The sequence below is a fragment of the Urocampus carinirostris genome, chromosome 1 (assembly GCF_059441175.1).
Source record: "Urocampus carinirostris isolate Australia breed hairy pipefish chromosome 1, RoL_Ucar_1.0, whole genome shotgun sequence".
NCBI lineage: Eukaryota > Metazoa > Chordata > Actinopteri > Syngnathiformes > Syngnathidae > Urocampus > Urocampus carinirostris.
Window position 1 is genome coordinate 75,951,346 of NC_142349.1, and position 13,221 is coordinate 75,964,566.

The 13,221-nt window shown below is 43.0% G+C and overlaps 4 protein-coding genes and 2 pseudogenes across 8 annotated transcripts in view; 2 read left to right on the plus strand and 4 right to left on the minus strand.

Annotated features, from left to right (window-relative positions):
- The window catches only part of LOC148376977 (uncharacterized), a 141,748-nt gene that overhangs the window by 123,334 nt on the left and 5,193 nt on the right, over window positions 1-13,221 (minus strand). The window lies entirely within an intron of this gene.
- The window catches only part of LOC148376980 (uncharacterized), a 126,192-nt pseudogene that overhangs the window by 107,837 nt on the left and 5,134 nt on the right, over window positions 1-13,221 (minus strand). The window lies entirely within an intron of this gene.
- Window positions 1-13,221, plus strand: part of LOC148376985 (uncharacterized) — an 88,217-nt gene that overhangs the window by 39,014 nt on the left and 35,982 nt on the right. The gene's annotated exons all lie outside the window — the stretch shown is intronic.
- On the minus strand, window positions 6,044-9,040 carry LOC148376988 (uncharacterized). Its single transcript, XM_088352120.1, has 2 exons — window positions 8,809-9,040; window positions 6,044-7,970 (listed from the first exon to the last, which is right to left on the minus strand). Exons 1-2 carry the CDS (start codon window positions 8,927-8,929, stop codon window positions 6,874-6,876), a joined length of 1,218 nt encoding a protein of 405 aa, XP_088208246.1. The 5' UTR covers window positions 8,930-9,040; the 3' UTR covers window positions 6,044-6,873.
- On the plus strand, window positions 9,224-10,143 carry LOC148376989 (phospholipase A and acyltransferase 4-like). The gene has a single exon (XM_088352347.1). It carries the CDS (start codon window positions 9,276-9,278, stop codon window positions 9,648-9,650), a length of 375 nt encoding a protein of 124 aa, XP_088208473.1. The 5' UTR covers window positions 9,224-9,275; the 3' UTR covers window positions 9,651-10,143.
- LOC148376990 (uncharacterized) overlaps window positions 11,779-13,221 on the minus strand; it is a 205,695-nt pseudogene continuing 204,252 nt past the window's right edge. The window contains exon 3 of the transcript XR_015852527.1: window positions 11,779-13,084. The product of XR_015852527.1 is annotated as an uncharacterized LOC148376990 (transcript). The remainder of the gene's footprint in view (window positions 13,085-13,221) is intronic.

A 13,221-nucleotide genomic window follows, 5' to 3' on the forward strand; every position in this document is an offset into this window, starting at 1 on the left:
TTCAGAGTTAAGACGCAAGAAATTGAGTGACATCCACTCTTTGATCTTAGTGAGGGAGGGCTCCAAATTTGCACAGTTTAGTGTGGCAGACTCCTCCACCGGAAGATATAGTTGAGTGCCATCCACGAAACAATGGAAACTGATATTATACTTGCGAATAATATCACCTCATGGAAGCATGTAAATGCTGAAGACAAGGGGGCCAAGCACTGAACCCTGCGGAACACCACAGGTAACACTAAAGGGTTCAGATGTCATTTCGCCATATTTAACACAGTGCGTCCTATCTGAGAGGTAGGATCTGAACTATAAGAGGACGTTTCCTGAGAGACCGATCCATTTTCCCAACCGTTCTAGTAAGATATTATGGTCCACTGTGTCAAAAGCAGCACTAAGTTCCAGCAGCAGCAAAAGGGTTGAAGCGCCAGAGTCCATTGCCCGTAGTCATTGGGTACCTTAATCAGAGCTGTCTCAGTAGAGTGGTTAGCCCTGAATCCCGATTGCATTGATTCAAAAAGCTTGTTCTCGGATATGAAATCATTCAGCTGCTGTGCCACTACTTTTTCAAGTTCTTTAGAGAGAATCAGTTGGTTTGACACGGGTCTATAATTACATAAGCTTTCTGGATCAAGGTTGGGTCGTTTCAGTGTGGGTTTAATATCGGCGGACTTAAAAGCTGCTGGAACTACACTTGAGGAGAGTGATATGTTTACAATATTTAGAACTGAAGGTGGAAGGACGCCAAAGAGACCTTAAATAAATGAACCTGGAAGCGGGTCGAACTGGCAAGTCGTCGGTTTGGCCGTATTCTTCTTCTTTTCAAGATTATCGAGTGACAGTTCACTAAAACGGGACAAAATCCCTGGACAGCCACCATGTCGTGTATCTATAGATTTGAGTGCTTTAGTATGTGTTGAATTAATACTATCTTTAGCAATTTCTTCCTGTATGCTTTGGATCTTCTTAGTAAAGAAGACCATTATGTTGTGGGCAGAATAAGTGGAGCTATCTGGGATAGTCTCTTGCCTTGTAAGCGATGCTTCAGTGTCGAAAAGGACCTTGGGATTGTTCTTTTGTGACGTAATCACCTTCGAAAGGTAGGCTGATTTTGCAGAGGCAAGGGCCGCTTTATACTTCGACGGACTGTCACACCAGGTTTGGTGGAGAACCTCAAGCTTGGTAGCGCGCCATTTTCTTTCAGATTTCCTGCATTCTTGTTTAAGGGATCTGTTTTCATCATTAAACCAAGGCGTGCGTCTTTTAGGTCGTGATTTAAGCTGTATGGGCGCTACTGAATCCAGGACACTAGCAAGGGTAGCATTAAACTCATTCATGAGTGAGTCGATAGAGCCTTTGTATAAAGGAAAGGACCCAACTGCTCCTGGAAGACGATCGGAGAGCTCAGAAAATGTGCCAGTGCTTATATTGCGTCCACTAAATCCTTCAGCTTTTTTAGTAATACATTCAAGGTTCTAGCTAAATGTAACTAAATAATGATCCAAGATAGCTGTAGTACACGGTAACACAGTCATGTTTGAGGTTGAAACTCCTCGAGTCAGAACCAAATCTAGCGTGTTTCCATCTTAATGAGTTGGCAAATAAACGAGTTGGTTAAAACCAAATGTGTCAATTAGAGACTGAAACGCAACAGTGAGTGAAGTGAGTGGGGAGTTCAAATGAATGTTAAAGTCCCCCTTGATTATAATTTTGTCTGCATAGGTTACTAGTTCAGACAAAAGTTCAGCAAATTCGGCCAAGAAAGCTGTGTATGGCCCTGGTGCGCGATAGACAGTTACTACATAGGTTGACAATAGAGACGACTGCATAACAAGAGCCTCGAACGCCTTGTAATTATTAGAGGTACGAGGAGTGAATTTGAGCGGTTTTTTTTTCAGAAATGAGCGCGACACCGCCACCCTTCGTCAACGTGCGTGCTACATGGCTACTCGCGTAGTCTTGGGGAGAAGCAGCATTTAGCGGTAAAAACTAACTAACCAAGTTTCACAGAGACCGATACAATTGAGTTTATAATCGCGAATAATATTGTCAACAAGTAGAGCTTTAGGAGCAAGCGATCTAACATTTAAAAGACCAAATTTTAGCTTTGCTGAATCATTTAACTTCGCTGTAGCCTTTATTCGAGATCGTCACAAGATGTCGCCGCTCCGGTGCGTTGGGCTTCAGGCGTCGGTTGACCGGTGTTATGCCGAGAAATGCATCCCCTCGCTACTATAACCACTTTTACATCGTTTTATCTCACTTTCATATCACTTTTCAGGAATGTCATGGCGAACATATAACAAAAAACACTCCGTCTTTGTATTTGCCGGGAATATAATCGAACGGTAATGCACACCGTAAATAAATCACTTTTGAGAACTGTTGTGCAGTCTACCGTAAAGCTTATTATGCTGAAATAAGCTTGTTGGTAGAGTGCATAACAGTTTCAATACGAGCGATTTGAATAGAAAAAGGCAAAATAAACATGTTACCTGCTCAAAGGTGATTTGTATACGGTGTGCATTACCGTTCGATTACATTCGTTCGTTGGGGTTGTCCATCGATTCGATGATGACCATCTTCTTTTATTTGTCAGTCTGCTGATGTTTGAACAGTCCGATTCTGGATTGTGGTCGGAGACTCAGGTAAAAGAGGATACCTGCGCAATTATGGTTTTTAAAGTGGCGTAAGGGGTGCGCTTTCCCCAACGCCACTATCTTGATTGTAAAAAAGATGGTTCCGGTGGCAAGGGAGACCCTAGACGACCGGCATCTTTCTACAACTGCAGGCGGCTAACGGGATCCAGGTCTGTAGGAAACCGCCTCAAAGCGTGCCGCCACCAGCTTTTGGGATCACTCTTAGTCTGGACTCTACCCTTCGACCTGTTCGGCTTGGGTAACCCTACCAGGAGTACGAGACTCCCGCCGACATAGCTCTAGGGGTCATGGAGACGCGCAAAATGCCCCACCACGATAAGGTGGTGATCCGTCGGGCCACGATTACGATTACATTCACAACAAATACAAAGACGGAATGGTTGAAGTTGTATTACATACCCAACAAATGCAAGACGAAGTGGTTTTGGTTATATGTTTGCCATGACATTCCCGAAAAGTGAGATAAAACGAGGTAAAAGTGGTTATAGTAGCTAGGGGATGCAAATATCGCAGGGATGAATTTCTCGGCATAACACCGGCAAGATCGATGAAGAAATAATGGTTGGATTAGACACATCTTCGTGTCCTTCTTGCTCCTTCGACTTCACACGCTTCCCTGCACGACAGCCCCGCTTCTGCATTCTGTCTTTGCGCCCTCTTCGTCTTTTCTTAGATGGAGTGGCTAGCCACGGAGAAACCGAGTCCCTTTGAAGCTCGTTCGGGATATCACAAGTGGTATAAAAGGTGCCCGAAGAGTCGAAATTTAGACGCCCACCCAATTGAATAAGTTCCTCCCGACTATAAGTCTTATTGGCCGCACATGTGTCCAAAAGGGAAAGCAAAAAAGATAGAATGATAGTAAATCACAGGTTAGCTAGATAGCAACTAGCCGCCGCAACGTAAACACGCGCCGCCATGTTGGAACCGGTAATGCATTAAAGCATGTTTAAAAGTTGAAATTGAATTGACCAAAATCCTGCTTCAATTTTCCTTCTCTTAGTCAAAATCCCACCGGTCATCCAATGGAAAACTGTCCAGGAACGGAAAAACCGCGTCGTCCAGTTGCCTTGGGAGAAGGCTCATCAAGGCTGCGCGGTAACTTTCCTTTCTTGCCTACGCACAGACGGTGGCCTCAAAAGGCCTCACCCATGGGGCAAGAGGATTCTCACCCTCCCCACGAAATGGCCTCAGGTCAACTTGCATACCACTCTTACCTTCAGTCCAAGTGGCGGCCCTCCGATACAAGCCTTCGTCCATTTAGAGTCCATATATCTGTGTTTTGTTTGCCGCCACACCATACAGCTGGTTGGCTAGCTTAGCCAACTAGCATGTTTGATACATTTTCCAAAAAAGTACGAAAAAAATCATCCATAACAAAAACCACCGCTGCCACCAATGTCATGAAAAACTACTCAGAAACAGGTCTGGTCTCTTTGGAGAGCGACGACCATCTGCATCCGTTTTTTTAACACATCCGTCACCCTGTTGACAACATTCATTCGCACCTCACATTCTTCACTGACTGCCTTTGTTTTTATTTTTGGGTCCTTTGTTTAGAGGCCCTCTCCCTCTGGCAGGTGGGAGAATTCTCCCACTGGTTGATTGACTGGTTAGTACGTATGTTGAATGTATGCTTTTTAACTGGTGTGGTACCTGTTGATTGGGGTAGTGCATGTGTGGTGCCATTGTATAAGAGTACAGGTGATAAGTATAAATGTAACAATTTGAGAGGTATGAGTTTGTTGTCCGTGCCGGGTAAGATGTATGGAAGAGACTTGATTAAGAGAGTGAGAGGAAGAACGAATGAGGTGATAATGGAGGAGCAGAGTGGTTTCAGGAAAGGAAGAGGATGTGTATATCTGCTGTTTGCAGTACGACAAGTTCTCCTCTGCACTATCGTACTACAGTGTTATTGCTACTGTATAGTGACTTGTTTACCTGACTGCTGTAGGAGAAAAAGTAAGTTCGATAATCTTTTAAGTCTTCTTACGTGATTTAATAAAGTACACCAAAGCCTGCCATGAGGGGGAGCTCTTTATTTCGTCATCCCAAAGAAACTCAGAGAACTCCAGACATAACAACGCTTTTATAGCTTCAGTTTGAGTACAACCCAAAAGGCGGCCCTAGTCCTCAGTAAAAACAAGGAAGATGCTGTCGTACCCTTATTAGGACATGTTGTTTGCCTCAGTTTGCTCAGAGCGTCCTTGAAGAGGGGCCTTGCAGGTCTCATGCCCTTTTAGGGAAACTCAACAGTCTTGCCAAGGATCTTCTCGAATGATGTCAACATTCCCTCACTACTGTAAGCAATGTAAGCAAGTCTTTCTACATTTCTAAATGTATGCAACTCTATTCTACAAATGCAAGTCTATTTTCCACAACACTGCCCATTTTGCACATCTGATTAGCTGCTCTTCCAGCACTCTTTGCACTACTGTATAATACTATACATAGCCATAATTATTTAGTACATTATTAGTACTTCAATACTCCAACTCAATACATTTTATTTATATCTGTACATTCAAGGAAACTGTGCAGGTCAGATGTATCGACATTTCGTTCTGTATACGCGTGTACTAGAATGACAATAAAGTATATCTAAATCTGAAAAGTGTGTGAGAAATATTTTGCAAAATGTAAGGATGTTTATTTGGCTTTCATGGACTTGGAAAAGGCGTATGACAGAGTTGAAAGAGAGGCGTTGTGGCAGGTGATGGTAATGTATGGAGTGGGTGGAAAGTTGTTGGAAGCATTGAAAAGTTTTTATATGAACAGCAGAGCATGTGTAAGAGTAGGGAGTGAGACAAGTGAGTGGTTCCCTGTGTTGACTGGTGTGAGACAGGGGTGTGTGATGTCACTGTGGCTGTCCAATGTGTACATGGATGGTGTTGTGAGAGGTGAATGCAGAGTATTTGGCTGAGGTGAGGAGATGATGGATAACAGTGGAACAATGTGGCAGGTAAGTCAGTTGTTGTTTGCAAATGACACAGCGCTTGTGGCTGATTCTGAGGAGACAATGAGAAGGTTGGTAACGGAGTTTGGAAGAGTATGTGTGAATGCTGGGAAGAGTAAGGTGATGAAGTGTTTACGCCATGTCGTGGTCATGGCGTTGGAAATAAGGTTGACTGGACAGGTGTTGGAAGAAGTTGAAAGTCTTAGGTATTTGGGTTGTGATGTGGCTGCAGTTGGTGGAATGGATTGTAAGGTATTGCACAGAGTGAATCAAGGAAGTAAGGTTTTGCGGTCTCTGAGGAGAGTGATGAACAACAAGAGTACAAGTATGGATGTTAAGAGGGGAAAGAATGAGAGTGTGATTATGCCGACTGTGTTGTGTGGTGCAGAGACTTGGAGCCTGAATGCAGATTTGAGAAACAAGAACAAGACGGTCACAAAATAAACTATTTACTGGAAGTAGAAATAAAGAAATATTTTTGATTTGCTGATGCAACACAATGACACAAGGCTCATTGAGTACATATTCATATTACACATTGCAGAGAAGAACAAAAATTCAATGACAAAGTTTAATATGTTAAACAAACATATTACATTGCAGGAATGAAGTTGCAGTCAAGACCGTATTACATGCCGTAGTGTCCTTGGGTAAGACACTGAACCCCTAATACCCCCAATATGCAGGTTAGCGCCTGACATGGCTGCAAGGCCGCTATTGGGAATTGTGGAGCACATTGTAAAGCGCTTTGGGAAGTCATTGACTTGAAAAGCGCTATATAAATGCAGATAATTTCATTTCACCTGTGTGGATTCTCAAGTGAAATTTTAAGTGCTCTTTCTGTCTGAATTTCTGACTGCAAACTGAGCAAGGAAATGGTTTTTCACCTTTGTGGATCCTTGAGTGGATTTTTAAATGTGATGTCCGTGTGAATTTCTGACCACAAACTGAGCAGGCAAAAGGTTTTTCACCAGTGTGGAGTTTTGCGTGGCTTTTCAAACTTCCTTGATATTTGAATTTCTGACCACAAATTGAACAAATAAAAGGTTTTTCACTGGTGTGGGTACTTGCTTGGCTTTTCAAACTACTTTAGGGGTGAATTTTTTACCACAAACTGAGCAGGCAAAATGTTTTTCACCAGTGTGGGTTCTGGCGTGGCTTTTCAGATTTACTTTGTGGGTGAATTTTGACCACAAACTGAGCAGGCAAAATGTTTTTCACCAGTGTGGGTTCTGGCGTGGCTTTTCAAATTGACTTTGTGGGTTAATTTTTTACCACAAACTGAGCAGGCAAGAGTTTTTCACCAGTGTGGATTTTTACGTGACTTTTCAAATTTTTTTTCCATTTGAATTTTTGACCACAGACTGAGCAAGAAAAAGGTTTTTCACCAGTGTGGGTCCATGAATGGGATTTCAAACTTACTTTATGGGTGAATTTTTGACCACAAACTGAGCAGGCAAAGGGTTTTTCACCAGTGTGGATTTTTGCGTGACTTTTCAAATTTCCTTTCCAACTGAATTTTTGACCACAAACTGAACAAATAAAAGGTTCTTCACTGGTGTGGGTTCTGGCGTGACTTTTCAAATGTCCTTTTTGGATGAATCTTTGATCGCAAACTGAGCAGGCAAAAGGTTTTTCACCAGTGTGGATTTTGGCGTGGCTTTCCAAATGTCCTTTTTGGATGAATCTTTGATCACAAACTGAGCATGCAAAGGGTTTTTCACCAGTGTGGATTCTGGCGTGGCTTTTCAAATGTCCTTTTTGGGTGAATCTTTGACCACAAACTGAGCAGGCAAAAGGTTTTTCACCAGTGTGGATTTTTGCGTGGCTTTTCAAATGTCCTTTTTGGGTGAATCTTTGACCACAAACTGGGCAGGCAAAAGGTTTTTCACCAGTGTGGATTCTGGCGTGGCTTTCCAAATGTCCTTTTTGGGTGAACCTTTGACCACAAACTGAGCAGGCAAAAGGTTTTTCACCCGTGTGGACAGCGATGTGATATCTGAGATGATCCTTGCGCCTAAACGTTTTCTCACAATGCGGACATTTGTGATTTGCGTTATCACCTTCTGACTGTTCGTCGCCATCATTGTGTGCAGAGGTGGAAGTGTCCTCATCATCTGTGGTCTCGGAACTTCTGCTTGGAGACACCTTTTCCTTGTTCTCTTCATGGTGTTCCTCTGAGGTGAAACTGGCCCCAGTCACCGGAAACTCCTTCAAATCTTCCTCCTTTTTAATGTGAATAGGCTCCAACTCATCCTCCTCTATTTTGACATCAACCGTGTCTAAATACTCGTCTCCCTCCTTTTTAACGCGAGGCAATGGTTTCTCCGCTTGCCCAGGAAGATACTCTTGACTGATATCTGCAGGACATGAACCACACAGTTTTTCTAAATCTCAAATATATATTTATAGCAAAAGTATCTCTACAAAAATCCTTTCGGAATTTCTATCCCTCCAAAATAATACTGCTCTGTCCTGCAATGATTATATGTAAAAAAATGTATGGTTGTATCTTGCAGGGTCATACTGGAAATGCAGAAAATTGGGTTTTCGGGACAGAAGACTGCTATCATGCCTTCAGGCTGCCAAATAACAGGAATGTTAAAGCACTTCATCCAGAATGGAAGGATTTTTTTGAAAGCACAACATAAAAATTCAAGCATGTTCCCAGATTTCAAGCACCCGCCAAACCCTGCGTTATACATTTTCCCCTCGGGCATGTTTATTTGATTTTTTTTTAAATTTAGCATCATAAAAAGGAAAACAATCCAGAGATGGCGCCATCTGGTGGGTTTGCGTGGTTCTACAATTCCACACGTTGTTAGCTTAGCATAGTTTAGCCCATTTGTTATTCACCCCCATAGCGACTCGAAGGCCGACTGAGAAAATCCAGTGGTGTGAACAATTAGGTTTCAAATGCATTACCAGAATATTCAATCCATACTTTTCAAAAGCCTACCAAGTATTTGAAGAAGAAATGACGCCGCCATTTTACGTTTATTCCGCACAAAAGTGCATACAGTGAGAAGGAATGGCGACTCACTCGACTTTTTATTTCAGCCTTTGATTTAATTCGACTGCAAGGTTAATTCCTATTTCGTCAACACGTGCGTATATTTGATCAGACACATATCGTGCAAAGGACTCGAGGATCCCAATATAAGAAAATAAATCGTTCTAGAAATGAAAGTGACCAACCTGCTCTGTTCAACACAACTCGTAGCTGCTTGCTAATGCTAACTCGGTTCAGCCGTCGATCTTCTCGCTCGTTGTCATCTTGAAGCTCCTCTTTCAAATTTACTTTCCATCTCTCGCACATTTTAGTCACTTTTAAAACTCTTGTACCGAGTTAAATGCAGTTAGATGGAGTTGAATTCTTCGCACGACAGCAGCAGAACGCCGCGTAGACACAAACAATGGCGGCAGTGACGTCAGGTTCTACTCTTCTTCTCCGATGACATCCATCGCTTTGGCGCATTAGCGCCCTCTAGCATCACATCCTCGTCACTGTTCAATTGTAGCGTCTTTGGCGAACGAAACGGGTATATGAGCCGACTCCCTTTCAAATGCTCTCTCGTTTCTGCGTGTCTGTTAAAAACGTCGTATTGAAACACATCGACTCTACAATTTAAGTGTCCGATTTTGCTGAGAAATTCAAGAGAGACATGGCAACAGTTCAGTATGATGAGAAACCCGAGCCTGGCGACTTGATAGAAATCTTCCGCGGAACCTACGAGCACTGGGCTGTCTATGACGGCGACGGCTGTGTGGTTCACTTGGCCCCAAAATCTGAGGTCCCCGGTGCTGGTGCAAAGAGCGTGATGTCCGTCCTCACCGACTGGGCCGTTGTAAGGAAGCAAGAACTGTGGGCGGTGGTTGGCGACAACCCCTGGAAAATCAACAATTTTCTCGACGAAAAGTACAAACCTCGCCCTGTTCATCTTATCGTGAGAGATGCCCTGGAGCTGGTAGACGAGGAGCTGGAATATTGCGTGTTAAGGAGAAACTTCGAACACTTTTCCACCGCGCTTCGATGGTAAGGCGCCCGCTTTGAGACTGGGAGGTCGGTGGTTCGCGCCCCGGCCGAGTCATTCCTAAGACTTAAAAAGTGGTCGGCGGCGCCCTATGTTGGCTGCGGCTGCATCGGCTCGCTACAACGGGTCAGGTGCAATCGACATTTCGTTCTGTGTACATTGTTACACAGAATGACAATACAAGGAAATTATTATTATTATTATTAAACATACCCTTTTTTAATTCACCAGGTACTTGCATTTAATCTTGTCAACAACACAGAGTCATTTAAAAGTATTTATTTGAGTTTGTTTTGAAAACAGCTCACATGCTACATCACCTTGAATATGTTTTTGAAAGGCTTTACTTGTTTCTGGCACATGGAATATGGCAGTCTTTGTTTCATGTAGTTCAAAACTGCGATGCAAGCTGATATTATTGTCCCGCAAAGTAAAAAAAGGCACATAAACTATAATCAAATGTAAAAGGTTCAAATGAAAAAAAAAAAAGAAATATAATATTGTGAATGTGCTTAATTGCTGTTGAGATTGTCATGATTGTTTTCTGTTATTAGTGTCAATACATTTGTTCAAACCAAATATATATCATCTCATCAGCTGCACTGCTTATCCTCAGTAGGGTCGCAGGGATGCTGGAGCCCATCCCAGCAATCATCGGGCAGTGGGCAGGGGACACCCTGAGCCGGTTGCCAGCTAATCGCAGGGCACACAGAATCAGTCGATGCGTCTAAGCTGATGTCTGTTGGCATGGCCAATTGGGCTCCGTGGCAACCGCGTCGGAATCCGGTTGCCATGTCTGCTGGGGACGGCATCCTCTTCTAAAAGAGAGCTGTTTCATCCATATTAAAGACTTGCTCCGGGACACAGACATTTTCTTCTATTATTTCCGGAAACACATCCTCAACATGATGCCTCGTCTGCAGAGGCTGCCTCTCCATACAACGACACACTATTAAGCAGGGTTGGGTAGGGTTACTTGAACTTGATTACTTTCAATTACTTTTGGATTACTCCAATAGCAAATATGCTAATAAAAGACAAAAGAAACTCAATATGAATATGATGACTCACAACACGTGGTAAGCTTTCTCTCCTGGCTTTGATCGCTTTGATCTCCGGCAAAACGAACATCAAATGCCACAGAAACAAAACGAAAATAAATCCAAACAGCTTGCCAATATCATTTTTGCCGTTCCGTATATTCCGTTACTCCCAAAGCCTGCACAAAATTGAGTCATTTTATTCATATTTCGTTTCGCTTCTCTTTTTTATTAGCATATTTGGAATTGGAGTAATCCAAAAGGAATTGAAATTATCCAGTTAAAGTAACCCTACCCAACCCTGCTCTAAAATCCGACTCGCCTCTTAAACTTATCAAAGCAGCCCTTGCTGGCAACCAAAGTCATGCGTGGTATGTGCCGTACCGTGGATTCATGAAGGCCATATCGTCGGGCTACGCTCGCGTCGCTATTTCCTGCTTTCAACGGGTACAATAACCTCACTTTTTTCGTTAATTGTGAGCATCTTTCGCTTTTTCTTCAGTTCACAAGATGCACCGAGGGATGAGGAGCGTTTGGGGGCCATCACGAGGACTTCACAAAATTTTTAGATCCCCGCGAGACAAAGGCTAACGACACTAATGGCGAGAAGCGTACTGTATTGTGCTGTATACGAGATAAACGTGGGCTACTGTAGTGAACGGGCCAATGGGGAGTCGAGTATTAAGGGAATGCTGGCCAATCGGCTTGCGTTTATGGCCGTGAGGCTTAGCGTATACGTGCATTTCTTTGTTTTCAAATTTTGTAAAAGGATTCAATTACTAATTCTAATTGAATATTTTGTTTTCAAATTTGGTAAAATAATGTGATTTCTAAATTTAATGTTATATTTTTCATTATTATTAATTATTATTAATAATAATAATTAATAGCTCTGAACCCGCAAACGTGTAACCGCGAAGTAGCGAGGTATGCATGTGTATGGAGAGATATGTTTTTGAATTGATATTACATGAAGAGTACACAAAACTGTACGTAAATGCAAGAAATGATATATCAAGCAGAGTGACTGATGCCATTTTCTCCGGCACACGTGTGATCCTGAGCTTTGGCTTGACTTGGGAAGCCAAGACCGCAAGCTGAGCAAGAAAAAGGCTTCTCACCAATGTGTGTTTTTGTGTGTGTTTTTAAGAATTCTTTACGGCTGAATGATTCACCGCAAACTGAGCAGGAGAAAGGTTTCTCACCAGTGTGTGTTCTTGTGTGTCTATTTAAGTGTACCTTTTGGCTGAATGATTCACCGCAAATTGAGCAGGAAAAGGGTTTCTCACCAGTGTGGGTTCTTGTGTGTCTTTTTAGGCTTTCCTGGTGGCTGAATGATTCACCGCAAACTGAGCAGGAGAAAGGTTTCTCACCAGTGTGGGTTCTTGTGTGTCTATTTAAGTGTGCCTTTTGGATGAATGATTCACCGCAAATTGAGCAGGAAAAGGGTTTCTCACCAGTGTGGGTTATTGTGTGTCTTTTTAAGCTTACTTTGTGGCTGAATGATTCACCGCAAACTGAGCAGGAGAAAGGTTTCTCACCAGTGTGGGTTCTTGTGTGCATTTTTAAGGTTACCTTTTGGCTGAAAGATTCACCGCAAACTGAGCAAGAGAAAGGTTTCTCACCAGTGTGGGTTCTTGTGTGTCTTTTTAGGCTTTCCTTTCGGCTGAATGATTCACCACAAACTGAGCAAGAGAAAAGCTTCTCACCAGTGTGGATTATTGTGTGTCTTTTTAAGTATTCCTTTCGGCTGAATGATTCACCGCAAAATGAGCAGGAGAAGGGCTTCTCACCCGTGTGGATTCTGGTGTGTATTTTTACATATTTTCTCCGGTTGAATGATTCACCGCAAACAGAGCAGGAGAAAGGTTTCTCTCCAGTGTGGGTTCTTGTGTGTCTATTTAAGTGTGCCTTTTGGCTGTATGCTTCACCACAAAATGAGCAGCAGAAAGGCTTCTCACCAGTGTGGGCTCTTGTGTGTATTTTTAAGTATTCTCTCCGGCTGAATGATTCACCGCAAACTGCGCAGGAGAAAGGTTTCTCACCAGTGTGGATTCTTGTGTGTCTTTTTAGGCTTTTCTTATGGCTGAACGTTTCGCCGCAAACTGAGCAGGAGAAAGGTTTCGCACCAGTGTGGGTTCTAGTGTGTATTTTTAAGTGTGCCTTTAGGCCGAATGATTCACCACAAAATGAGCAGAAGAACGACTTCTCATCAGTGTGGGTTCTCATATGCAACTTCAAACGATATTTGAATCGAAACGTTTCCCCACTTGGAGAACATGTTTCATCACCCTCCGACTGTTTGGCGCCATTAGTGTCGGACGTGTCCTCATCGTCAGTTTTCACGTGATGACGGGAGTTGATGCTTGGAGGCTCCTGCCAGTTTTCTTCATGTTTTACCTGACTCCCAGGAGTTAAAGAGGTCTCAGTCACCAGCAACTCTGTGGAAAGTCCCTCCTCTTTAACACAAAAAGGCTCCACATCCTCCTCCTCTTCCTTTTTAATGCTAAGAAACTGCCGGACAGGAGGCAAGAATT